The 27,748-nt window shown below is 34.6% G+C and overlaps 2 protein-coding genes across 11 annotated transcripts in view; both read left to right on the forward strand.

The window, feature by feature from the left end:
* The first annotated feature begins 1,837 nt into the window (after nt 1-1,837).
* Nucleotides 1,838-5,541, forward strand: LOC110101664. The gene is made up of 5 exons (XM_020829693.1): nt 1,838-1,936; nt 2,044-2,317; nt 3,029-3,267; nt 3,367-3,517; nt 3,638-5,541. The coding sequence occupies exons 1-5, from the start codon at nt 1,838-1,840 to the stop codon at nt 5,539-5,541; spliced, it is 2,667 nt and encodes an 888-aa protein (XP_020685352.1).
* A 395-nt stretch (nt 5,542-5,936) lies between these two features.
* LOC110101294 (LRR receptor-like serine/threonine-protein kinase FEI 1) overlaps nt 5,937-27,748 on the forward strand; it is a 116,037-nt gene continuing 94,225 nt past the window's right edge. Inside the window, exons 1-4 of one of the 10 annotated variants that reach the window (XM_028696184.1) lie at nt 5,938-6,191; nt 6,273-6,347; nt 8,366-8,572; nt 8,673-8,808. In XM_028696184.1, coding sequence (XP_028552017.1) covers nt 8,476-8,572; nt 8,673-8,808 — 233 coding nt within the window. In that variant the 5' untranslated portion in view covers nt 5,938-6,191; nt 6,273-6,347; nt 8,366-8,475. Of the gene's footprint in view, nt 6,348-8,365; nt 8,583-8,672; nt 8,809-27,748 lie in introns of those variants that run through there. The other 9 variants (XM_028696186.1, XM_020829252.2, XM_020829448.2 and 6 more) reach the window with 9 other exon arrangements.

Below are 27,748 nucleotides of genomic sequence, written 5' to 3' on the forward strand. Positions count from 1 at the left end.
CCCCCAACTTACCATGGGCCACCACTGAGAACTTCTTACATAACTTCGGCTGACTTAAAGGAATATATGATCCAATCCAACCCCAAAGTTGTTAAGTGAAAGTTGCCAAATTTGCTCCATTGCCTTCTAAACTCCTCCATGCTACACACGAGAAAAAGGGATATTAAAAAACACTTACATATAAAACACATAAAAAACATAGATAAAACACAATCAAAGCATATATAATGCTAAATAAAAGCACAATGAAAGCATAATAAACAGTAAAGTGAATTTCTATAGAATTTTATTAGTATTTTTAATAATTTTGAAAAGACATACAATTTCAAAAATTTTCCATATAAAATTAAACTATATTGAACACTTATTGATAAAACACAACAAAAGTGCAACTAAGCTGCATTGAAAGCAAATTAAAAGACCAGCAAAAGCACAGTAAAAGTGCAATAAAAGAGCTTTTAAGAAATATTTTCTAAAAAATGACATCTGTGTTTCGCTACGCTTTTACTGCACTTTTGTTGCACTTTAGATTCACTTTTACTCTTTTATTAGTGTTAAAACTTTACACCATGATCTAAAGTACTATATTTTGTAAAAAATATTTCTAGCATGAGCTAAAGTAATACTTAGTGAAAAAAGGTTAGTAGCATGAACTTAATTAAAAAAAATCAAATTTTATTACAAGAAATTTAATACAAATATTAAGTTTAATACAAAGTTATATTTTTTTAATAAACAATCATTAGTCATTACAATTAAAAGTAATTACAAGTGCATTTTTGAAGAAATAACATCCACAATCATTCTAATGTACTTAGTGTTGAGTCCAGTAAATTGCAAATCTTCTGAAATTGTTAGGAGATAACTATACATTTGAACAATAATGTTTGGAATCATCAAAACTACATAAGTTGCATAAATATAACTCATTCAAATAGCAACTATTCAAACACTTAGGCCCTAGCTATCTGGTTATTAATTCCTGAATGAAGAATTCGAGCATGCTTGAGAAGTTCATTTGTGTTGAAGGATTTTCCTTTTCTACTGTTTTTCACTTAGGGTAGGTTTCTCTGTTGAAAAAATTAGGCTTAGAAAAATATATATTGCCTCATCATATATAATGAAAAGAAAACAACGAGGATATTAAATCTTACTCTTAGGCTTCTTCTTCTTTTCTCAATGGCCCTTTAGTCTTACATTAGTGATTTCTTTAGGCCTACTCTTTAGTTGATCTTTTTTTTTTTTTGCAAAGCCACCTTATTTATTTCCAATAAACTTATGGATTTTTATCTTGCCATCTAAAATCAAGTATATATTTTTCTGCCATGTCTTTCAGAATAGTAAACATGTACTGCTCAGCTTTGATGTGATTTTCCTACACACTTGTATGCCCTTGTACTGATCATTATTGTGCTTTTTCTATACAACTTTGTTTAAGAACTTTGACAAATTAAAAAAATTTGAAAACCCTTAAAACAACCTAGGATGAGATAGAAATTTACTGACAAGTAGAAACCCTCAGTAGTTCTGACAAAATTAACTTCTGATTCCTAAACATTTCCATACATCCTTTCATATTCGTGTCTTGTGAGAATTTCATCTCCACAAATATAGCAACATTGTTCCTCGTGTATTTCTTTCGGAACAATATCAGAAACCCTAAATATTTGAATTTGAAAAATTTTAAGAATTTTTTCCTTAAATTGAACGTCAACTTTAAACCTTCTTACAAAAAGTGTAAGTCGGTTTCGATTTCTAGAGAGAGAAGCTCCCGCTTTGGTTTCTAGAGAGAGAAAGTTTGAATCTTCGGGTTTTCGCAGTTTTTCTTCTTCCGGCCATGGCGGCCTCCAGCCGTCCGCCTTCCGATCCTCCTGATATGTTTCCCTGTGCTGTTCCTCTGAGTTCTTCTGAGCGTTCATCTCCGGCGCGACCATCTGTTTTGGGTGATCTTCCGATTTCAAGATCGGAATTTAAACCCTTAGTCATTAGGGAAAGATCTGATTCTTGTGTTCTGTCTTACCTCAATCATCCTCTGATGGAAAGGGTAAGGGTTTGATCGATCCTTTGGCTTCTGCTTTTAGAAGCAAGGATAGAAAGTTTACAGATGATAACTCTGTTGCGTCGAACTTAATCTTTGGTTCTTTGGAGCATGGTGCTCCTGTTTCTACGAACAAGAACGCTAATCTTAATAATGAGAGAAATCTTCCTGATTGCTCTGATATTCACAATATTTCATCCAAACCTTTGGATCCGGTTAACGATTCTATTAATCTCTTTGACTCTGTTTCATCAGAAACAAAACATGTAGATGAAATAGGTAACCCGAAGGCCTCCTTTCTTAATGCTTGGTCTAAGCCGCAGCGCATTAAATTAACTTTGATTCAAACTCCACTGTTATGTCTTCTGACGGGATAGCAGTTAAATTGAATACGGATCAGGAAATCAACAATTCTCAAATTCTTTCTAATTCAGTGGTGATGAAGGTTTTGGGAAAGAACATTCCATTCTCCACTTGTAGCATTGAGTTACGCAAGCAATGGAAAAGGTTTGGTAATTTTCATCTAACCTCCTTGGGAATGAATTGGATTCTTTGTTCATTTAAATCTACTACATCCATGGAGGAAGTTCTCAGTGGGGGGCCTTGGTACATTGGAGGACATATCGTCGGCTTGGACAAATGGTCACCCTCGTTTTCTCCTTTATTTTTAAAAAGGACTAACTGCACCTGTCTAGATTCGCTTCCCGCATATGCCTTTGTATTGATGGAATGAAATTAACATTGCCATAATAGCTTCTAGAATTGGTACACCCTTGTTCTTTGATGGTAATTCTTTTAGTTGAAGCAAAAAGGAATATGCACGAGTTTGTGTTCGTATAGACCTTGAAACCAAACTACCCGCGGGTATATGGGTTGATGGATTGGGAGGCAGATTTTTTCAGAAAGTAGAATATGAAAAACTATCCTCTTTCTGTTTTAATTGTGCCAAAATTGGGCACTTGAAACTGATATGTCCAGATCTTTCAACAGCCAAGACAGCTGAAATCAATAAAGCAATGAATGAGAATGTTATGCAAGCTGAGGTCTTTCAGCAAGGATCAAATAAATCCCCGGGCTTGGATGGTTCTACTTCTTCATTCTTTAAATTCTATTGGGACATCGTCAAAGACTCTACTTGGAGAGCTGTCAAGCAGTTTTTCACTACTGGATGCATGAACGGTGATTGGAAGGATACAATGATTGTTCTTATTCCAAAAATCAACTCTCCGGTAACTCCTTCCAATTTTTTTCCAATTAGCCTTTGTCAAACTATATATAAAATTGCTGCCACAATGTTAGTTAACAGAATTAAGATTTGTATTCCCAAGCTCATCTATGAGGAGCAAGTTGCCTATGTTCCGGGTAGATCCATGTCAGACCACTGCCTTCTTTCTTTAGAGATCTTTAACAAGTTCAGGATTTCAAAAAATAAGAAGGGTTATATGGCTGTCAAGCTTGACATGGATCAATATTTTGATAGTATGTGTTGGAAAACATTGGATAATGTTCTTTCCTGGTTTGGTTTCCCAAAAAAATTCTAAATCCTCATTTTGGAATGTGTCACTAATGTTCGGTTCTATATTCTTTTGAATGGTAAAGGAACTAGATGGATTGAAGCCAAGAGTGGCTTTAGGCAAGGCTGCCCCATGTCGCCTTATCTTTTCATCATGTGTTCACAGCTTCTATCTAGTTTAATTGAGCAAAGAGGCCTTCAAATTGGCATCCAAACTTCTTCCAGAGCTCCAAAAATTATGCACCTACTCTATGCCGACGATATCTTGCTGTTTGGGTCTGCTACCACTTCTCAACTTCACGTGATGATGAGCTTAATTAATGAGTATTGTGGCTGGATTGGGCAAGGCATTAATCAGAACAAGTCTCAAATCATCTTTGGGAACTCTTTTAAGCCATCCTTGAAACGCAAGCTTGGAAAAAAATCTGGCTTCAAAACTGTCAAAGAGCTTAATTACCTGGTTATTAAAATTGCCTTGAGGAGACTGGTCAAGAACGACTTTCATTTTGTAATTGATCATGCACTAGAGAAGCTCAATTCTTGGGGAGCTCGTTTTCTATCTATTGCTGGAAGGCTGACTCTGGCTAAATCTTCCTTACTCTCACTGCCAACTTTTGTTTATTCCTTAATCCCCAAGAAAATTCTGTATGAGCTGGACCGTATCTGCCGTGATTTTATTTGGCACCAGAATTCTGAAACTAAGGGACTACATTACATTGCTTGGCATGAGTTATGTATTCCTAGAGCTAGTGGAGGCCTGGGCATGCATTCTTCTGTTGTGAGAGTTGGTCCCTTAAGAGCTCGATTAGCTTGGAGGCTATACCAGAACCCCACTTCTCTGTTGTTTAGGTGCTTGACTGCTAAGTATGGTTCCGCCATTTGGAGTGGTAAGACTAAAAAAGGCCATTCTGCTGCCCATTCCATTATTTCTAATGGAGTTTCCTTTCTTAAACCTATAGTTAGGTGGAACATTGTTAATGGTGCTAACATTAGTGTCATGAATGACATTTGGTTGCTAGATAAATGTTTCAACAAATGGCCTACACTTGCTGATTGTATTGGTTTGGAAAGTCTAACGTTACAAAATTTTATCCTTGATGATGGCCATAGGAATTTATTGGTGCTCAGCCGTTACTTCAACACTGATTTGGTTAACCTCATTATCCACCAATGCGTGATCCATGAGGGGGATGGTGATTATATGGAGCTTCTTTACCAGCATTCTGGTAAGTCTATTACTTCGTTGGCTTATTCTGAAGCTATCAAGTTTCATAAAACCATAGATGATTATGGGTTTGCAAATTGGCTATGGAAATTGAAGCTAAAACCAAGGATGGCACTCTTTTGGTGGAGATTAAGTAGGTTTGCTATACCTACGAATGAATTCTTGAAATATAGAAAGCTCAGCATTAGTGATCACTGTGCTTACGGTTGCCCTGCTATTGAGAACTGTGATCATATTCTGATTCATTGCAAATCTTTATCTGAAATCTTATGCAAGTTGAGATCCTGGGGAATAATTATTCCACGGTTTAGCTCTCTCACGAATTGTTTCCAGCATTTAAAAATACTTTCCAGCACTAGTTTAGACACTGTTAAGCTTTACCGCACTGCGGTATACTATTCTTGGAATTGCAGGAATGATAAAAAACACTGTAATCCAGCTATTCCTGTTCCTGTGATAGATGCCAACGTCTTATTCACTGCTACAAGCAAATTTCCATTGCTAGTTAACTGGGATGCTAATCTCCTTAGGGAGTTCGTAACTTCATGGCATCCCCCACCACTAGACTGGATCAAAATCAACGTTGACTCATCACTGCTGGATTCAAATTTGGCCAGTATTGGTGGAGTGGCTCGGGACTCCAAAGGTTGCTTACTTCTTGCATTTGGAAGGCAAAAACTTCATTGGGATATTAATCAACTTGAAATGGAAGCTGTTTTCGATTTAAAGGACTTCGTTCAAGACTGGAAATTCGATTGTAAATGATTAATAATAGAGGGTGATAACTACAACGTTATCAAGTATCTTCATGATACCGTGACTAAGCCCAACGCCTCTGACCAGGTTTCCTAGAAGATTAATTTCCTCCACGACTTCAACAAGGTTATTTTCCATCACATATCTAGGAATTGCAATAAAGTTGCTGATTTGTGTGCAACTATTGCTTTACAGTATAACTTTTGTTTTGATTCTTTTTCTCATTATATTCCTTATACATTATCTAGTCAACTGAAGAAGGAATATGAGGTTGCTTTTTCTTGAGTTGTTTGTAATAGTTTTGATCTTCGATTCTTAATGCAATTTTGCAATTCTTAAAAAAAAAAAAAAAAAACAAAAAGTGTAAGTCAAGAACGCGGAACTATTTTAGAACTTCGCAGTTCGTACCAAATAATTTCTGATAGGCCAGCCACTAGGCATGCGGGACTCGATTCGCACGCATGCCTGGCCACTGATTCCACCGTCGGTCACACGTGCGAACCGTCTCGCGAGCGCTGCGACGTCCGCTCCCCTCTCTCTCTCCCCTTCATTTCAGTCTACAACCGAGGGAAGTCGTTCCCCCCACACGCAAATCCGGTGAATCCACGTCTCTTCTGCTCCATTCTTATTACTTTATCTTCTGGCTGAGTAAATCTGGGGTTCTACCTACCTTGCGTCCACATTCCTGCATTTCATTGTTCATCGCGTTTTTTCTGAATCACTACACACATCGGATGCAGGGTAAGCTGCTGTGAGCATTCTTGAACAGTTTTCAGCCTATGCTGCTGAAGTTTCTCGCAGATTGCGTCGAATTGGTATAGTAGAATGATTAACTTAGCTGGTTTTGTTCATCTGTACTATCCATTGCGCCTGTTGCGTAGATTGTTCTGTACAGGATTGAAATTCGGCATATTAATGTCCTCTGTCACAACGTTGGGTGTGTTTAAGATTTGTCCGAGCTATCGTGCGGCGTGACTGTGTTGTTTGTTGGTGGGCGCACTACCTCTTGTAAGTTTATTGTGGGGAGAGAGGGTATTCAGGGCTTATTGAATGTTTATGAGTTCTCCTCGTAAACTGTAGTTAAATTTATGCTGGTAAGTGGGAGTTTCTTGTGAAAAACCGGGTCAATTGGTTCAGTTAAGTAAGCAGGGGTTTTCAGGCTATTTCCATACATTTCGTAAAAAACATGTAAGCATTATTCCTGAATCCTACAAGGTTCTAAGTCCAGTTAAAGATAATTTTTTCTTGTCTGAACTTTGTTCCTCTACCTTATGCCATCTTCTGAAGTGACAAGTTGAAGATAATGTTTTCTTGTCTGAACTTTGTTCCTCTACCTTATGCCTTCTTCTGAAGTAACAAGCTGATCATCAAAACAGCTTAAAACAGTTTGGACTGTTAGATGTACTTGCAATGCTTCCTTGACGTGGTCGAATACAATTTTTATTGTTGCAAACTGAAAATTTTTTTAGCATCAGCCAGAAGGGTCCAAACAAGTTTATTGGTGCAAATAAAAAATTTCTTTAGTATCAGCCAAATGTGCAGAGGTGGTCAACCTCCTGAGGTTTCCCCAAAAAAATACAGGAAATGATTCTAGCCTTAAAGATAAGTGCAGTGAAAGCATTAAAAAACATTTAATTTATGATCTAATTATGGTATTTGGAGTTCTTTGTAAAAATTGTATGAATCATTATTATCTACCAGAACATCACAATTATTTGAAGGTTAAAAGAGTGCATAATTGGTATCAATTACTAATGCTTCGTTTGGGACGGCTTGTTTACTGCTTCTTAAAGCAGCTTTCTGTTACAAAAGTTTTAATTTTTGTACTTGAAAGTTGCTTTAAGAAGCAGGAAGAAAGCCGTCCCAAACGAAGCCTAAATGTTGATTGTATTCTTCTTTTGATCCCTTTGGCACTCTTAGCTCAGCTTGTACAATTGCGAGGTAACTGTGTTGAACCCTATCATGTGAAGGAGAAGCTCTAATTTTATTTCAACTGTGTTTGAATTAATCTTGATGAATCAGAGATATCTGTGTCCATCTATGAGAAGCTGCTTATATGCTTCATGACATTGAAGGGAAATAAAGCTAGTCATATCACTTAGGAGAATGCTAATGTTGATGATGATGATATGAGCTTATGTTATCATAAGCTTGTTGCATGTTAAGGTGAACTTTTGCATCTTAATGACTATATTTTTTTCAGCATGGAAAGCAAGCATTCTACTTTTATTAGATTAAATGAGAATTTGATTCTTAATAGGACACAATGTAGTAAAAGGATACATGTAGCCGAACCTACGTAGTGGGATAAAGACTTTTTATTGTTGGAAACAAAACAATATGCGGACCACATTTTATAATTTAATTACTTGGAAATAAGGCTCCCTCCAACAAATAGAAATTTAAAAAAATTGAGTCATATCTCCTTGCTTTTGGATCATCACACAAATTAAAATGATTGTTAAATTTATGTTTTCTAGTCTTCTATTTCCATTAATTTTTCAACGCATTTGATGAAGAAAGTTTTTATGTAAACCTTTCTGTAAGCTATGTTCAAACTTTGAAGGTCAAGTGTAGGTCATGGTAGCTTTTTTATTCATTTATAGTATGTTCTAATTTTTCAACGATGCTTTTTTATTCATTTAAATCTTGTCTCTAATTTCCACTTAAATCGATTCTTGTATGGTTATGGTAGCTTTTGCACGAATTAGAATAATTATTTCGGTATTAAGCAGTAGAAGCTTATAATCTTTTTGATTATATGCTTAGTAATTGTCTCATCCTTTATTTTTTTTCTTTTCTTTTCCTCATGTAAAGTTTCTTTCTTGAGCAGTTGGATGGTGATCATGACTATGATGGGTAATAACTATCTGCAGGCCACACCCTACAATCTTTTTTTGGAGGATTAATTTCAATTGCCTGTTGCATTTGACATGCATCTTGATGGGCTTGCATATGATCAACTATTGGAAACAGCAACTTGGTTCTATATTATTAGTTTATTTTGCAGTGAGGATAAACTGTGCTATCAATTCAGATGGTAAGAGAAGGTGGAATTTAAGTTAAAACCCTCATAGACATTTTCTTCCTCCTTTCCAGCCATGTGTGGGAATTAGAAACGTGTAACATTTTTTTTACAGGTGCAGCACTTCTTAGTTTTAAGTCAGCAATTGTTGGTTCTGATGGTATCTTTCTCCAATGGAATCAAGAGGATCCTGATCCTTGCAAGTGGAGAGGAGTGACATGCGACTTACATTCAAAGAGAGTAACTCATTTGTAAGTGCAGTCAGTAAACATACCTGTCTCTAGGCTAAACATAACCTTTTCACAGTGATTGTCCTTTCGATTGTGTTTGTTTGTGTGCATGAGTGACTTTTTGGCACTTTTTCTTTATGATTATGTTTATAAATTGTTCTTTTCCTTGGAATACACAAATCCTTATACTCGTTATATTGGGTAATTTACATGCATGACACTTAAATGTTACGGATTTACATATATGTCCTCCTTATTTGAAGAATAGAAGGTAAAACCTTTAATGTAGATTTAGCTAACATTACCATCTCCATCCTAGTTGAGATGCCTTTACCTCATTTTTAATTGCCGATGGATGCTAATAGGTTGTCACAGCCACATCCTTGCCTTGGTTTTTCAATGCTCTACAATGATGCCTCCTTGTCTATGTTGTTGCTCAATGATCTTCTATGGTGCGTGTGGAGAAAAAGATGTAGACTATGATAGAAAAATAAATAGAATTTCAGCTTACTGGCCTTGTTGATGTCTTGTTGTCATTGTCAACCAAACCTTAACTTCTACCATTTTTCATGCTAGGAGGCCAATTTTTACTAGTTTTGATTATTTTTCTATGCATTGACCATCTAAAAATTTGCAGCCTATGAAGGTAACTTAAGTTTGCTACGGTTTGGCAATATCAGACTTTGTTGTCTGTCAAGCATCACGAAACTTTCTTCGCACCTTTAGTGACAAGCTATGTAAGATTGAATGCGCCACCTCCATTATTTTAGTTATTAGTCTAGCCCACTGAGGTTAAACCAAGGGTTAGGCACTATACGATTGAATGTCCAGCCTGTGTCAATTATTAGTCTAACTTATTGAGATTGAACCAAGGGTCAGCCACAATGATAGGGTGTAATATTTGAAAGATGGAGCAAATTATGTGTTTTTACTTTTTTTAATCAAAACATGGTTGCTATTTATCTAAATAACATAGCTTAATGTTGCAACTAATTAAAAAACTCTTAGTATATTTCTTTTTAAAGAAGTTAGTTGCTATGTGGTTAGGCTAATACATTTGAATCATTTGTATTATATTTATTACGAAAAGCATCATTAAAATAAACCTAAATTTAAGTATTAAATTAGACCATCATCTTATATTTGGGTTAGACATAATTCATTCACTTAAAATGCCTTAAAAATACAATAGTCTAAAAAATAAATAGATTAATGATAATTGTGGTTAGACAAATGATATGCAATCTGATTGTGATACTTATATATAGAAACTTAAAGTATATCCTTGAGATATTTGATTAAGTATCATTATTGTGGTTTCTAGAGTCCATTGGAGGTAATTAATTGAAAATTTCCCCTCTTTTTTTTATGATTTTCTGTTTATTGCTACACAAATAAAACTTATTTAAATACCTTAAGAGTCCACCATCTTCTTGTGACAGATAATTTTAATGTTTTATTTCTATGTATAAAAATATTTGAATTATCTGTTTTGAATAGATTTTGGATATGGATAGGATTAGAATTGATTTCAAATTATTTGATGTTATCTTTGTTGTCTTACAAATTTTAATAGGGGTTCATGGCTTTTATTTGGATTATTACTTAAAATTGAAATATTAACTTCCTCTCCCTCTCTATTTATTGTTGGACTTCATATTATTCATTCTCATTCTTCTTTTATTACTAGCCATCCATCATTTGATGCCTCCCTAATCATGATCTAGCTCCTCATCCTGATTACCTATGGTCATGATTGAATGTATCGAATTGGGCAGTAAGATTTCAAAAGCATTCTAATCATAGTGTATGTGCACTTGTCCATAAGCACAATTGCCTACCCATGCGTTTGCATGCCATGAAAGTTTGAGTATATTGTTAAATCTAATACAATTGTCCCAAGGCTAACCAAGAGGGGGGTGAATTGATAATTTAAAATTCTCTTGAATTTTAGAAAACTGATTTAATATTTTCACAAAATATTTTTAACCACAATAATTTAAAGTACATAAAATAAAAAATACAGTAAAAAGTAAAAGAACAGAAGAATACCAAATTTTATACTGGTTTGGTCCAACTAGACCTACGTCCACTTCTTGAAGACTCCTTCAGGTATTGCACTAAAGCAAAAGTGACTATCTTTATGCTCACACAGCAAGGCGGATAAGCCCTTACAAAACCTCTCATCCACCAACCTGGTGCGGCAGAGTACCAACGTCCTTTCTCACCCTCCTTGTGTTGACAGAGTACCAATATCATTTCTTACCTTCCTGGTGATGGCAGAGTACCAACGTCCTTTCTCACCCTCTTGGTGATGGCAGAGTACTAACGTCATTTCTCACCCTCCTAGTGACGGTAGAGTACCGTTGTCTTCTTTGAAATTCTTCTCTCAAGAGCCTTCATGGAAGTAGGAAGAATCTTGAAGATTAAACAAGAGATCCTTACCTTTGGGCAACCTTGTGAATCCCCTCATAATTTTCTCTTAAAAGATCTCTCATCCTTCACTCCTAAAACTCTCTCCCAAACATTCTCCTTTTCCACTCTCAAAATAAATTCGTAGCAATATTATTAAAGTGTCAGTTTTTTAGGATACTTATATATGAAAGACAAGAAAAATTATCCGGAAAACTAAAAATTTCAACAGGAACGTACTCAGATCGAATAATTTGATTGCACTTCGTATGCACGAATAGTTCAAAAATTCATGTACGATCCTGTATGAACAAGATTTTGTATTATGTCAGTCGTCTGTACGAACTGACATAATACTGTACGAACAGTTCAAAACTGAACAAGTTCGTCCGGTATGATTATGTACGAATCCATTTCATACACTATGAATCGTCTGTACAAACCATGTATCGTACAATACAAACTGTTTAAACAACTCATGCTTCATTTGATACGAACATGGACGATTTCATTTCGTACTCTGAGAGTCGTTTGTACGAACCCAACATCATATAATACGATCCGTTCGAAAATATATGAGATCGTTTGGGATGAACTGGTATGCACCCATTTCGTACTCTGTGAGTCATATGTACGAAACATTACAAACAATTCAAAAAATGATGGGTTCGTTGGGACGAACTGTTACGTCCCCATTTCGTACTTTGTGAGTCGTCTGTACGAAACATTATCGAGTATGAAAATTGCAAAAAAAAATTTCCAGGCATGATTTAAATAATTTCATTTTGGAGAAATTACCATGACAAATCGTCTAGTATGATTTAAAAATCGTATAATATAATTAGTTTTAAAATATTAAATTTTGACACATTCCCCCAGTGTGTGTGCACAGTTATCCAATTACAATCATAATTTTTGAGACTCAAGAAAAATAGAAAAATAACAGGCTTTATTACAAGAAATACTAATTTAATCTATCTTGAAGTTTTCGATAGTCTGGAGTATGATTTTCCTGAAACATTAGTGCACACAAACAACACAAAGAAAATGTATCCAATGTATGTTAGGAGAAACAATAATCATAACAATAATATTTTGGTATCATCAAAAAGTCACATGATATAAAACTTAATCTTGAAATCTAAGATAATATTCCTATTTTTGATGATGATAAAATAATTATTATTTGAGTTAATAAAAAAGACAATTTTTCTCCTAAGCTTCCCCCTCAATGAATGATCAATTTAAAAACAAGAGATTCCAATGAAAATCAAAACAATAACAAATAAAAAAACATACATACCATAAAACACACACAATACACATATCACGTAAATCACACAAAAATAATCATACAAACATCAAACAATAACTAATGAAATACAACAAAACACACAATATATACATCATGTAAATCACATAAAAATAATCACACACACATCAAACAATAATTAATGACTCATCATTTTGTCAACAACAAAAAGGGAAGTACCTCTTGAAAAGATAATTTTCTTTTGATAAATTAAATAAATGATGAAGATAAAGATTTTAAATTATTTGCAAAGACAATATTAACTTCCTAATGCGAATAGAAATGTCTCAAATTTTAAATCAAAGAATAATTAAGATAAGAAAAGTCAACCAATTTCACAGTTCGTTTTAGACATATCAAATAAAAATAATTATTACGAAATTGATGAAATAAAGATTTATTAGTTTCTAATTCAATAGTGCAGTTTATTATTGATTAAATGAATTTGAATAAGAGATAGAAAGATAAAGAAAAGAACTTAATGAAACTTTCAATCGACAACATTGCACATCTTTTGAATTTTTGGCAACTTTCTGCTTCTTTTTAGTTTGGGCTAATTTTATGCTTCTTTTCACTTTAGCGAACATTACACATCTTTTTAAACTTGTGGCATATTTTGTGCATCTTTTCAAGCCTGATATGCTTTGTGCATCTTTTTATATTTTTGGTCTTTCCAATATCAAGAAATCTTAAAACAAATTCTAATAATTAACAAAAGTATACACATTGAAAAAAATAAAATAAAAATAGCACTTCTATTTTGAAATAATTATAATTAAATAATATTTATCTATAAGAATATTAAGATGATCTTCTAATCTACATTCAACCCTAATTTAATTTAAAATTTTGAGAAATTAAAATTTGCAAGGAAATTAATTTGTAGAGTAGAGTTTTTTAAATTTTATTCTAGAGATCAACTATATTTGATTAGTTTATAAAAACTTAAAGCAATTAAAGAAGAATAATTTCAACATAAGACAAAACATCATTCCATTAAGCACATGTAACACATACAACCAGTACATCATACCAGAAAGGAAAAAATACTACATAGCAAAGCCATCACATGAGATAAAAAAAAAACAAGACAATAATAAGTATAACAAAAAATCACAACTCAAATCCTGAGGGACCCTGGTTTGGAGGTGGCTAAGGGGTGAACATCGTAAAGTAGCTATTGATCGTAGCTACTTGAGTGTTGACATAGTCGAACTGTCCTCTAATCCACCCCATGTCTTTATTGTACCTCGCATCCTGCTGGTTTAGGTGAGTCTCAATTTGATCAAAATGTTGATTAAAATGAGATTCAAGTCTATCAAAACGCTGGACCACTTTTTGATAGAAATAGTAATTAGGTTTAGGAGCAGGTACTCCATCAGATTCCTCTCTCTCAGTTCATTGGTCTCGGTTAAAAATTGCACAGAAAGAAGCATCGGTAAGATAGATAGGAAGCTGAGTAGGTGAATTAGGATGAATAAAGTTGTACTTCTTTTCTAGAATGCAGGCTACCAAATATTCTAAAGCCACATTTTTTTTCTCTTATTGTTAGGAAATCCAATATCAGAAAGCTTATAGATATAGTCTATAATCAATTGGGCTTCGTCTATAGTAGTGTTTGTCATGATAAGGCATGTGACTGTAGATAATAAAGGAGTTAGGTTGATATGATCACTAGCTTTAGGTATAATAAAAATTTTCAATACATGCTGGATGATGCTAGCATTTTTGTTCAGGGTGTACACATGAGATAGGTGATTGACTTGAGCAACACCTCTAAGAGTTTGGTTAATTTCAGACCAGTCGAAATCAGATCTAGAGGTCATTGTGCGCCCTAATCATTTCAGTCCTAAGATTCAGGAAGGTACCTAAATCTTCCTTGGTTATTTCTTCTCGTAGCTTAAACACATATGAAGTCATCCTAGTGTGATATTTGTTTAACGTCTCTTTGAATCAGGAGACGAGATTGGGTAATCTTAGCTTCAAAGAAACGACCATAGACTTCCTCATTGTCTTTCGAGAGAAAATTCTCATCAAGTTTGCTAGAATGAGAGGAAGAGGCATTGAAAGTTCATTTGCGCTTGCTGCTGCTCGCCATTTCTAGAGTTAGTACACGAGATGGTTTGATATTGAAGAAGATTGTGAAGAAAAACCATCGAATGCCTTTCAATTTTAAGAAAAACAACCTATCATATAGTATAAAAATTTGGTCGTATGTACAAATTTAAAATCATACAGAACGAAAATAATTTCGTACATACGAATGAAAATTGCCAAAAATAAAATGACTTTTCGTAAACTGCCATTCCCGAGAAGTCATTTCGTACACCATTTTGATCAAATGATTGTATAGACGAACATCTGTTCGTCCAGGACGATGAGAATAATAATGATCGTTTATGGTAGTTTGGTCCGTCTACATGAAAAATTGATGATATGATCGTACAGACAAAAATGGGAATTCATACGTACGATCTATGAAAAATAACAGACATTTGGAAAACCGTTCCCAATCGTACAGACGAAAAAATAATATATCGTATAGTACAAAAATTCATCGTACAATACGATAAGAAAAAAAAATCTCATTTTCATCTATTCAACTAAAAAATAATATCACACACAGTCTTTATAATTCATACAATATGAAAATGGTTTGTTTAATACAAATTAAAATGAAACTCAAGACATGATAAACAAAAATTCTATTAAAAAATAAATCACCCAAGATCCTTGACATGCAACAATGAAAATAAAAACAAAAATAATACTAATTAAAGAAAAAATAAACACAAATTAGAGAAATAAACAATCACTAACAAATAAACAAAGAAATAAACCAAACACATCAACATACATGAAATATATTACAAATCCAATTTGTAGAATTACAATTTTAAATATTAATATCAATCACACATAATCTGATTCTTAATGTACTAAACATTTCAAAAGCCAGTGGTTTTGTGAAAATATTTGCAAGTTGATTCTCAGTAGCAATATGATGTAATTCAATTTCTCTTTTAGCCAGATGATATCTAATGAAGTGATGCCTTTATATTTTTTTGCTTGTTTCTAGAATGTTGAATATGATTATTTAAAATATATATGACACTTGTATTATCACAAAAAATTAGAATAATGCTAATAGAAAATCCTAAATCAATTACTTGTTATTTTAACCAAAAAACTTATGCCACACAACTACCTAAGATAATGTATTCTACTTCAGCAGTAAAAAGGGTTACTGAATTCTATTTTTTACTTCTTGCAATATCTGAATAAGAATATCCAACGATTTTAAAAGAAGAGCTATGTTTGAGATACTAAATCTCTAAGTTTTGAGTTTTCAAAAGATATCACAGAATTTTTTTAATAGCAGTCAAATGTGATCCATTTGGATCAGCTTGAAATCTAGCACACAAACAAACACTAAATATGATATCTGGTCTGCTAGTATTTAAGTAAAGTAATGATCCAATTATTCCTCTAAATTTTTTTTGATCAACAGATTTTTCTTTAGAGTCTATATCTAACTGCACTGAGGAACTCATTGGCGTACTCACTAGTTTAACATTATCCATTTCAAATTTTTTGAGGATGTTCTTAATATTCTTTGATTGGCTAAGAAATATTCTATCCTCATTTTATTTTATGCTAAAACCAAAAAAGTAATTTAAGTCTCCCATCAAACTCATCTCAAATTAACTACTTATCATCTTTAAAAATTCATCATAAAGATTTTTATTTGTGGATCCAAATAAGATATAATCAACATATATTTGAACATTGAGTGTGTCATCTTTTACCCTTTTGAGAAGAGAGTGGTATCCACACCTCCTTTAACAAATGACTTTTTTAGTAGGAAAGTATTTTGTCTCTCATACCAAGCACTAGGTGTCTATTTTAGTCCATACAATGCATTTTTCAATTTAAACACATGATTAGGAAATTTTGAATTTTCAAAACCTAAAGGTTGCTTAACATAAACATCCTCTTGTATCACCCCATTAAAAAAGACATTCTTAACATTCATTTGAAATAATTAAAATAATATTTAAAATAGGCAAAGGCTGGTAATATCCTTATCGCTTCAAGTCTAACTACTGGGGCAACAGTTTCTTCAAAATGAATTCCTTCTATTTGATTATACTCCTTGGCCATAAATGTTGCCTTATTTCTAATCTCATCTGAATCATTCATTTTATTTTTGAATAAACACTTAGTTCCAACAACACTTTGATCTTTAAGCATTTCAATCAATTCCCAAACATCGTTTCTAACAAATTGATTCAATTTTTCCTACATGACAAAAATCCAAAATTCATCAGAAAGTGTTTGATTTATATTAGTGGGTTCAATTATTGATATAAAAGTTGAGTAGTTAACTTCTTTGTTAAATCCATGCGTAATTCTAACACTCTTATTTGGTTCACCTAAAATCAATTCTTTATGATGATTCTTAGAAAAGAAAATTTATATTATCTAGACAATGTACTTTTAATTCCAATATTCTCTTCAAAATTTATCTTTTCAATTCTCGGGAGATATCTTCAATATTTTCTTCCTCCAACCTTAGCTCTTCAGAAATTTTTAAATTTATCAAATACAATATATTTGGTCTCCTCAAATACCAAAATCCTCTTATTAAAAACCCTATAGGATTTGCCAATACTATAATATCCTAGAAAAATTCCTTAATCAGATTTAGGATCAAAATTTTCTAAAGGAGTTTTACCATTATTATAAATGAACACCTTACAAAAATATGTAAATGTGAAAGATTAGGTGTTCTCCCCTTAAGAAGTTCATAGGGTGTCTTGTTCAACTTGGATCTAATGTTCACCATATTTAGAACATAACAAGACGTACTAACAGCTTCAGATCAAAAATATTTTAGAAGTGAATATTCAGCCAATATTGCTCCAGTCGCTTTCATCAAAGTTCTATTTTTTTTCAACAACCCCATTTTGCTGAGGAGTCCTAGGTGCTGAAAATTTGTGATTAATTCCTTGTTTTTTATAAAAATCTTCAAAATTTTTATTTTGAAACTCTCATCTATGATCACTTTGAATTGCTAGAATTTTACCATACTTTTCTCTAAATCTAAGTAGAAAAATTTTTAAATTCATCAAATGATTCAATCTTATGTGATAAGAATTTAACCTAAGTGAATTTTGAATAATCATCAATGATTACATACTCAAATATCTTCCCTCCTAAACTTACAGTGCTAACCATTCCAAAAAGATGCATGTGTATGACTTCTAGTGATTTGCTAGTTCTAAGATCTTTAATTGAATAAAATGAGGACTTCACCTATTTTCTTAATTGACATGCATCACATAGGTGATTTTTAGTGAAATCTAGTTTATGTATCCCTCTAACAAACTCTTTTTAGATAATCTTTCTAAGATTTTTCATGTTTGCATGACAAAGTCTTCTATGCCATAACTATTATTTGTCAGTGATTGTTTTGAGACAAAAATTATTAGAAGATTTAACAAAGTTTAAATCAAGCATGTATATGTTATTTATCCTATTTCCATACAACACATGAATTTCATTTTGGCTTATAATGCAGCTTATAGGAAAAAAATTTAACACTATAACCCTTATCATGAAATTGACTAATACTCAAGAAGTTATGTTTTAAGCCTTCAACTAATAATACATTCTCGATAAAAAAAATGTTCTTGTTGCCAATCATATATGTACCTACCACTTCTTAATGGTATTATTTCCCATTGTCACTTTGCTTCCATTCCTAACTTCCAACGATATGAATTGAGTTATATCTTCAGTCACGTGCTTCAAACATCCGTTGTCCGGGTATCAAATGCTCTCACGAGGGCTTGTATGAGAGCTTTTCTACAAAATGATCAAACATTAAACTTGCGAACCCAAATAAATTTGGGTTCTTCTTTTGACAATGATAATATAGATGCATATTTGATATGCTGTGTTTTATGCATCTTAGGTCTCCACACTAGATGTGTTTTACTATGAATTATAAAAGTGTGAGAGATATGACCAATCATTCCACATAAAAAACATTTAACACATGGAAAAATGTTTACTAATCTATGTGAGTTATACTGTCTTTTTCTTGATTTTGAAATTTTATGCTTCTGATCAGGATTGAAAAATTGTTTAAGTGTAGGGGTGTCCTGTTTTCCTTAAAAGCTTTCAGTTTTTCTTTTATAAATGAGTTTGTATTTTCTAAAGTAGCATTGTCAACTTTTAACTCATGTTATATTTGATTTGCTTCATCTATAAACACCTTAAATTCATTTTCAAGATCAGGATAGGTGCTTTCAATAAATAATATTTTTTATTCAAATCATTAAATTCATCTAATAATGTCATATGGTTTCTATGTTTGTGTGATCGTTCTTAAAGATTTCATGCTCTCTTTGTAAATTTAGATATTTTATATTCAGTTTAGCATACAACTTTTTGAGTTTTCTATATGCAGTATGTATTTTCTTAGAAACTTTAAATTTATCATAACATAAATCACATACCTCCTCTTGATCTGAGTGATCAAGTTTATTTCCATTAAGCACAAGTTTGTGACTTCTTCCATTTCTGTTTATGAGGAATCTAAAGCAAAATCAGCCAGAAAGGTCTTTGCAGTCTTTTCTTGCCCTTCCTAACATTAGTTTTCTCTTAATCTTTCTCATTTCCCAGAATTAGCTTTAAGATTCGGGCAATCAGTTTTAATATGTCCATGCTTGTTGCATTCATAACAAATCACGTTATTTGAAACTTTTGTATTTTTGTGAAACTTATCCTTGTTTCACTAGTGACGTCTCCATTGATTTCTTCTTAGGAAACTTTTGAATTGCCTCGTCATAAGTGCAATATTTTCGTCATCCTGAGGTAATGATTGATCACTTTCTGAATCATCCACTTTCAATGCAATAATCTTCTCCTTCCGCTTGTCACCTGCATCAATTTGTCTTCGAGTCACTCCTTCCTCATAAGCAATCAATGATCCAAGTAGATTGTCAATAGAATATACATTTAGGTCTTTCGACTTAGTTATGACAATTATCTTTGCATCATAAGCAATATGTAAACAATGTAGGATTTTATTTACTTTTTCATAATTCGTTAGTTTCATATCTAAAGCATGTAATGATGTGAGTATCTGTATAAAACAAGTATACATGTCAGTGATTGATTCATTCGATTTCATACGAAAAAGTTTATAGTGGCGTATTCAAATGTTCAATCTAGATTGTTTGATGTAGGCAAAGGGGGGGTCAAAACAAGTTGGGTTTTATTCTTGGTGAGTTTTAATTTCCTCTACTGATGTTAGCTCATTAATATCTAGTAGAGTGTCTTAAGCTCATAAATTGAAGATTTATTAGATTCATTCCCCATTTTCTTTGTCTCTTTGGTTTCTTCTTATGTCTCTTTGTTTTCTCCACTAGAGTCTCTTCTCCTCCCCTTTGTCTTTTGTTTTCTTGTGCTGGTTGTTTTTCCATGCCTTTGTCCTTTGGATTCCCGTGGATGGCTGTTTGGTTTCCTGTGCTGGGTGGCTTTCCCGGGCCTTGGCCCATTGGTTCCCACGGTTGGCTGCTAGTTTCCTGTGCTGGGAAGAATTCCCGTGCCTTTGCCCCTTTGGTTTTTGCGGTTGGCTCCTCGATTCCATGCTGAGCTGCTCGGTTCTGCGGTTCCTTGCTTGGTTCCGTGGATTTCTTTTCTCTGTTTTTGTTGTGCCGTTTGGGGACTGATGTGGTGGCTATTTGGGGGAAATTCTATGAGTTTTTCCCTGATTTCTATGCAATTTTTATGCTGCAGTTTTTGCTATTTTGGGACAGATTTCTGGGCTGTTTCTGGACAGTTCTAGAAATCTGGACTGAATTTTTGTCCTTTCAATTGCCCCTTTTAATTGACTTAATTAGTAGTTATAGTGGCATGTATAGCTCCCCTTTCTTGCCTATAAATAGGAACTGATTTGTATGTTTTAGAGAGTGTGAAAATGTTATTTTTGGAATGGAAAAACTGAAGGTTTTTCTTGGAAAAGCTTGAGAGCTTTGTCCACTACTTCTTCTTCTACTACTCTTTGAGAAAGCTTGCGAGCTTGTTTCCCTTCCGTCTCGGCTTCTAATCTCTTTCGTCTCTCCGCAAGTTTCATTCCACCAGTATCCTTCTTCTCAAAGCAACGATTGGCAAGCAACTTTAGGTGTCTTTATGTTTCCAAGTTTGTAAGGTGTTTATGTCAAAGTTTATGTGTCGTTTGTAAGTTCTTTTATAATATTAAAGTTGTGTTTTGTTTTGTGCAAGTGTTGTCGCTTTATCTGATGTAATTTTTGTAGTGTTTTGAGTGTCATTTAAGTTATAGTAAGAGTATATTTTGCTTGCAAAAATTTGGGGCCCTCTCCCAAATTTTTGCGTGCATCAAATTTGATATCAGAGCAAGTTTTGTGTGTCTTGGTGAGTCATAGCAGTTGTTGTGTGTGAGTCTAGATTTCTTTAGGTTCAATCTTTCTTTCATTGAGTCTAAGTTTCTTGTTGAGTCTTTTTTTAGAAAAAAATGAAAAAAGACAAAAATAGTGATCTAGTGGAAGAAAGAAAGCCAGAAGATATTGAAGTCTCTCTTCTGATGGACAGATGGATTCCAACTGAAGGAGATTCAACAGATCCACTACAAGACAAATTATATAAACTTTAATATCACATGTTCTTATATGATGAGAAATATGAGAAAAAGAAGAAGTATCTTCAAAAACAGTTCGAGAAAGAGCAAGAAGAAATATTGAAGAAATTTGATGCAAAAATTCAAGAGCTGGATGCACCGTCTTTGCCTCCTCGGAGAAAGCAAAAGGCAAGGCAACTCATCGGGAGATGAGTTTTTCAAGTAGGGGAGTATGATGTATGCAAAAGGGGGGGGGGTCAAAACAAGTTGTGTTTTATTCTTGGTGAGTTTTAATTTCCTCTACTAGATGTCAGCTCATTAATATCTAGTAGAGTGTCTTAAGCTCATAAATTGAAGATTTTTTAGATTCATTCCCTCTTTTCATTGTCTCTTTGGTTTCTTCTTGTGTCTCTTTGGTTTCTTCACTAGAGTCTCTTCTCCTCCTCTTTGTCTTTTGTTTTCTTGTGCTGGCTGTTTTCCCGTGCCTTTGTCCTTTGGATTCCCGTGGATGGCTGTTCGGTTTCTTGTGCTGGGTGGCTTTCCCGGGCCTTGGCTAACCAAAAAGGGGGGGGGGGGGGGAATTGTTATTTTTGGGGGGGGGGTGAATTGATAATTTAAAAGTTCTCTTGGATTTTAGAAAACCGATTTAGTATATTTGATACAATGATAAATTTTCACAAAATATTTTTTAGCCACAATAATTTAAAGTGCAGAAAATAAAAAAATGCAGGAAAATGTAAAAGAACAGAAAAATACCAACTTTTATAGCAGTTTGGTCCAACTAGACCTACATTCACTCCCTGAAGACTTTTTTAGGTATTGCACTAAATCAAAAGTGACTCTCATTTTGCTCCCACAGCAAGGCAGAGAAGCCCTTATAAAACCTCTCTTCCACCAGCCTAGTGCGGCAGAGTTCTGTTGTCCTTTCTCATCCTCCTGGTGATGACAGAGTACCAACGTCATTTCTTACCCTCCTGATGATGTCAGAGTACTAACGTCCTTTCTACTCGTGTCCTAGCACGTCTGAGAGCTGTGTTTGCCTCAATTGCTTGTCTCTTACCCTCTGCTCTACTCAAGTTAGCTTCAGGTATTTCAAGAGTTTATTGAGCTTCTTGTGGATCAATGTTATTACTAATTTCCGTACCCTCCTGGTGACGACAGAGTGCTATGGTTCTTTGAAATTCTTCTCTCAAGAGCCTTCAAGCCTTCAAGGAAGTAGGGAGAATCTTGAAGAATAAACAAGAGATTCTTATATTAGGGCAACCTTGTGAATCCCCTCACAATTTCCTCTCAAAAGATCTCCCACCCTTCACTCCTATAACTCTCTCCCAAACACTCTCCTTATCCACTCTCAAAATAAATTCGCAACAAAATTATTAGTGTCAATTTTTTTGGACACTTATATGTGAAAGACAAGAAGAACCGTTTAGAAAACTTAAAATTTCAACTAGAACGTACTCAGATCGTACAATACGATCACACTTCGTCTATATGAATAGTTCAAAAATTCATGTACGAACTTGATTTCATACTCTGTCAGGAGCTGTATGAATTGACATTGTACTGTACGAACAGTTCAAAACTGAACAAGTTCGTCTGGTATGATTATGTACGAACACATTTTTGTACACTATGAATCATTTGTACGAACCATACATCGTACAATATGACTGTTTAAACAAATCATGCTTCGTTTGATACGAATGTGGATGATCCTATTTCGTACTGAGAGAGTCGTTTGTACGAACCCAACATCGTACAGTACGATCAATTCAAAAAATAGATGAGATCGTTTGGGACGAACTGGTATGCACTCATTTTGTACTCTGTGAGTTGTCTGCACGAAAACTTCTTCATACAGTACGAACAGTTCAAAAAATAATTGGTTCGTTTGGGATGAATTGTTACGTCCCCATTTCATACTCTGTGAGTCGTCTGTACGAAACATTATCGTACAGTACGAAAAATACAACAAACATTTTTGGGCATAATTTCATTAACTTTGTTTTGGAGGAACTACCATAACAAACCGTCTATTACGATTTGAAAATTGTATAGTACAATTAGTTTTAAAATATAAAGTTTTGACTCACTCCCCCGTGTGTGTGTGCATTGTTACCCAATTACAATCACACTCTCTCAGGCTTGAGAAAAATAAAAAAATTACAGACTTTATCATAAGAAATCCTAATTTAATTTGTCTTGAAGTCTTCGGTAGTTTGGAGTATGATTTCCCTGAAACGTTAGTACACACAAACAAAACAAAGAATATATATCCAATGTATGTTAGGAGAAACAATAATCATAAAAATAATCTTTTGGTATCATAAAAAAATCACATGATATAAAACTTAATCTTGAAATCTAAGTTGCAACATGCCTTGCTTTCATCCACTTGTATGATCACCTGATTGTACATTTTCCTACCTTTGCATTTGCTTGCTTGCTCATTTTCCCACCCATGCGTTTGCTCCTTCACTCTATCACTTGTTTTCATGCTTGTTTGCTTGGGTGCTTGCTCACCCAACATGCTTACATGTTGCGTCTTTGCTTCTGTTTCTATTTCTTTCATTTTGTTTGTGTTCTTGATCCACTCACAACCATTGATCTCTTCATATGATTCATCCACTCGGTACCTCATTTGACCTCGCTCACATGCAACATATTAGCAGACCCTTACCTCTTTATTATTTGTTCAGTACCCATACATAATGTTGATTCCAGCTATTACTTGCTTATTCATTATTACGAGTTCTTGATACCAATGTTGCCAATGCTTGTGATTATGTGATTTTTTATTGTCTTGATCAACTATTAGATGCATTATGAAATCTGAAATTTAAGCCTCTTGATTTACTTTATTTGTTTAGAAAGGTTCTACGGAAGATTTTATGGATCTTCATGAAGCAGTTCGTTTGCCATAACCAAGAAAACTAGACTGAGGGGCTTTTATAGACTCTTTAGAAGAAGAGTTCCACTGGCCCAAAGAGAATTGATGCATTATAAGACATAAAATTAGATTACTTTATTAAATTTTATATTCTATTCTAGTTTTATTATGATTTTTTAGGTTTGTCAGGTTCATTTCAACTTAAATTAGGATAAATTATGCTTTCGGATAATTTATTGTTTAAATTTGAATTAACTATTAGGAATGTATTTTGAATATGATTAGATTTAGTTTAAAATTATTTTATCTTATCTTTATAACCTTATGTCTAAAAATGATTTATGGCATGTATTTAGATTATTATTAAGGAGCTGTTCTGTTGTAAGTATTGAAAATTGAAGAGTATTCAAAATAATTATGTGTAAATTAAATATAATATATTTGACTTTGAAGAGATTATTTTTTTATTTGGATAGAGCTAATAAAAATTAAAAATAAAAATAAAAAATCATCTAGACTGAGAGGAAATCTTGAAAAAAGATTGCTAGGGTAGGGATCAATGATTTGTGAAGGAGACAAGACATCTTGATGGGAACTTGTTGAGGTAGGAACTAATGGACTTAGTAGGTTGTGATGGAGACGTGGACATCAGAATGGGACTTTGCGGAGGTGGGATTAGCAAACATCATGATGGGAGCTAATTGGGATTTGTTGGTGTGTGAAGGAGAAGATGACTTCATGATGAGAGCTAGTTGGGGTGAGATCGCAAATGTGTGAAGGACTAGGACATCATGATGGGACTTTGTTGCGACGGGATTAGTGAACATCACTAAGGGAGCTCATTGGGTGGGGTAAAAGATATGTGAAGGAGAAGAGGACTTATGATGGGTGCTTGGTGAGACGAGATAACTGACGTTTGAAGGATAAGTGTTGACCTATACATAAGCAATAAAAAAAAGTATATAAAAATACTTATTCCAAGCGACCCATTTCGAATCCCTGTCGAAACCCATGCGGCCGCCTGCTACAGTCTCATCTCTCTACGAACGGCACTGAACAATCCCATCTCCCGCGTGCAAGAATCTCTCCCATTCGCGTCTTTAAAACAGAGAGGAGACGGAGCCTATTTCTTCGACAGACGCGAGAGTCTTGCTCCCGCAAATTTCCTCACCCCGTTGCTATTACCTCTACTTCCTCCTGTCACCAATACTGCAAACTTCATCCCTTCTCTCTATCGCAAAACCCCATAGCCTAAGACCGTTGCTCCGGGTCTCTTCCTCCGTTCGAGCCGAAGACCTCAACACGCCAGACTTCCAAACACGAGCAGCTCGATTCGACACTACCAGACGCCATCTGATCCTCTTAATACCACTACCTACCCGAGCCGCCAATGCTTGTTCGATATCTAAGCCCAATCGAACTCTAGAAGCTGACGCCTAGAAATTGACCATCCACCGAGCCATCCACCTCCTTCCCTCAAGTCTAAGGGATTGTAGGAGACTCGTTATACATATTCATGATATCTGCAAGCAAACAACATATAAGATGCATGTCAAATGCAGATGACTATAGGCCCTTGCAAGAGGCCCGCTATACATGCTAAATGTCACATATGAGCAAAGTGTCAAAGAATTATTGCAAATGCGGATGCCTACGAGTTACTGTAATAAACTTGTTGTGTATTCAACAAGCTATATGTGAGTAAATACAAGAGAACTATAGTGAATGCATTTATCTACTAATAAAAGTAGGGGATTCGTTAGTGCACTACAATCCACCAGTAGGAAGCAACAAGTAATGCACGAGTCTTCCTGTTTGCAGCAGACAAATGACCCTAGTACGACGCCATGCTACCTGATCCGCAACATGCAAGTAAGAGGACAGAAGACGTTTACAAATATCCCAAAATACTACCCCTCGCACGTGCACTATAATATGTATGCATAGAGGTACACAAAAAAGCACGCGTAATTATACACCCGCATAAGCTCTGGCGAGCGTGTTGTAGGAATACACGTGGAGTCGAGGGATGCTACGCGGGTCAATAAATTTGAACCCGTTCTTCCTAAACAAGTAAATAGGAGTCGATAAGGTTTAACAAATAATTATAAAATACCCCCGAACACCCGCATGGGCTACGACGAGCCTATTATGGGTACACACGTGACGTCTAGGGATGCTGCGCGGGTCAGTAAATGAACCACAATTTGAGCCGATCCTTCTATATGGATAGATAGGAGTCGACATGGCTCGAATTATCAAACAAGTATACGGTTAGGGTGTCGATCGAAATATCTATTTTATACATTCATATAAGACCTTCAAGACCTCCAACAAAGAAAATTCATTAATAAAACCACAAATCCAGCAACGAACCCGATCCTCTGTCGACAAATTGGCAGAGTTGATAATGTTCAATTCCCAAATGAAAATGACCTCGTGTACCCTGTTGATTGCCGTGTTGAATGTTTATCTCAACCGAAGGGTTCCTACTTTTTCAAAATGCTCCTAAATTCTCACAAAATATGAAAATAGAAATGACCCAATTACCCCGATCATGGCTGTGTTGAAAGTAAATCTCAACTGTAGGGTTTAATTCCCATATTTCAAAATTCCACTCAAATACCTACAAAATTTAAACATCAAAAAAATTTAAAAAATTCCAAAATAAAAAAATATTTAAAATTGAAATCAACCATCCAGCCACTTGAAACAAAATCCATCCACCCTCCACAACAGTTTGTCGAGGTGGACAAGTCTGAAAAATACTTCAGCTCACAAAGAGCTAATGTCTGGCTGAGAATATCATTAGGATTCATTCTTAAACAATCTTCTGCCTATAAAGACGTAATACTTGTCCTTTAACCGGCAGTTTCGCCGCCAAATGACATTACAGGTAAACGGTTATGACCCAGGGCCCTCTGAACTGAGTAGTTTTGCTGCCAAATTGTACCACTAGATAACGGTTATGGCCAGAGCCAATATGTTACTTAGTGACATCAAATCCTTGAGATATGAATTAATATGATATAATCGATAGGAAACAAAGCTCTCTATTAGCTATGGTGGATTCAAGTTTGTTCCCTTAGGAAAATATTTTCCCAGGTCTACAAGGTACCCTTGGAAGAAGCAACCCATGGTTGCCTACAAGGATCCTTCTATCAGGTTGGGCCGACTACCTCCTTTGACTAAGTAGGCCAGGAACCATGATGGCTCGGGACGATGGAACCATGAGATATTGATCGGGTCTATCATCTATTCCTCCACCATACACTTTGAGTGCAAGATGGTAAAATTTCTATTTTAAATATCCAACTTCCAAAATACCCTCAACCTATGCTGCTAATATATGACAGATAACACGTATTTCTACGTATCTGATTGATGACTAGCCTTAATCGAAAGTTCTCTCTCGTGATCGGGAGGGATAATTAACTATAGGGACTTGCACCTATAGGAAACCAGAACTCAGATCATAAAGTCCTCGCAAAATGAGGGCCAAATCTCTGTGTAGTGTCTTATCTACAAACCCATATGTCTTCCCAAAATTTACCCCAGAGCTTAGTTCCGTTTAAACTCCCCCGAAAAAGCATCGGGGGAGGCCGGGGCCAAATTTTCGGAGCCCACAGAAGAAGACTTTGTGACAAGAGCTTGATGGAGTAGGATTTGACTGGACTGAGTAGCAAATGTATGGTAG

Source organism: Dendrobium catenatum, unplaced genomic scaffold (assembly GCF_001605985.2).
Source record: "Dendrobium catenatum unplaced genomic scaffold, ASM160598v2 fragScaff_scaffold_716, whole genome shotgun sequence".
In the NCBI taxonomy this organism is placed as follows: Eukaryota; Viridiplantae; Streptophyta; class Magnoliopsida; order Asparagales; family Orchidaceae; genus Dendrobium; species Dendrobium catenatum.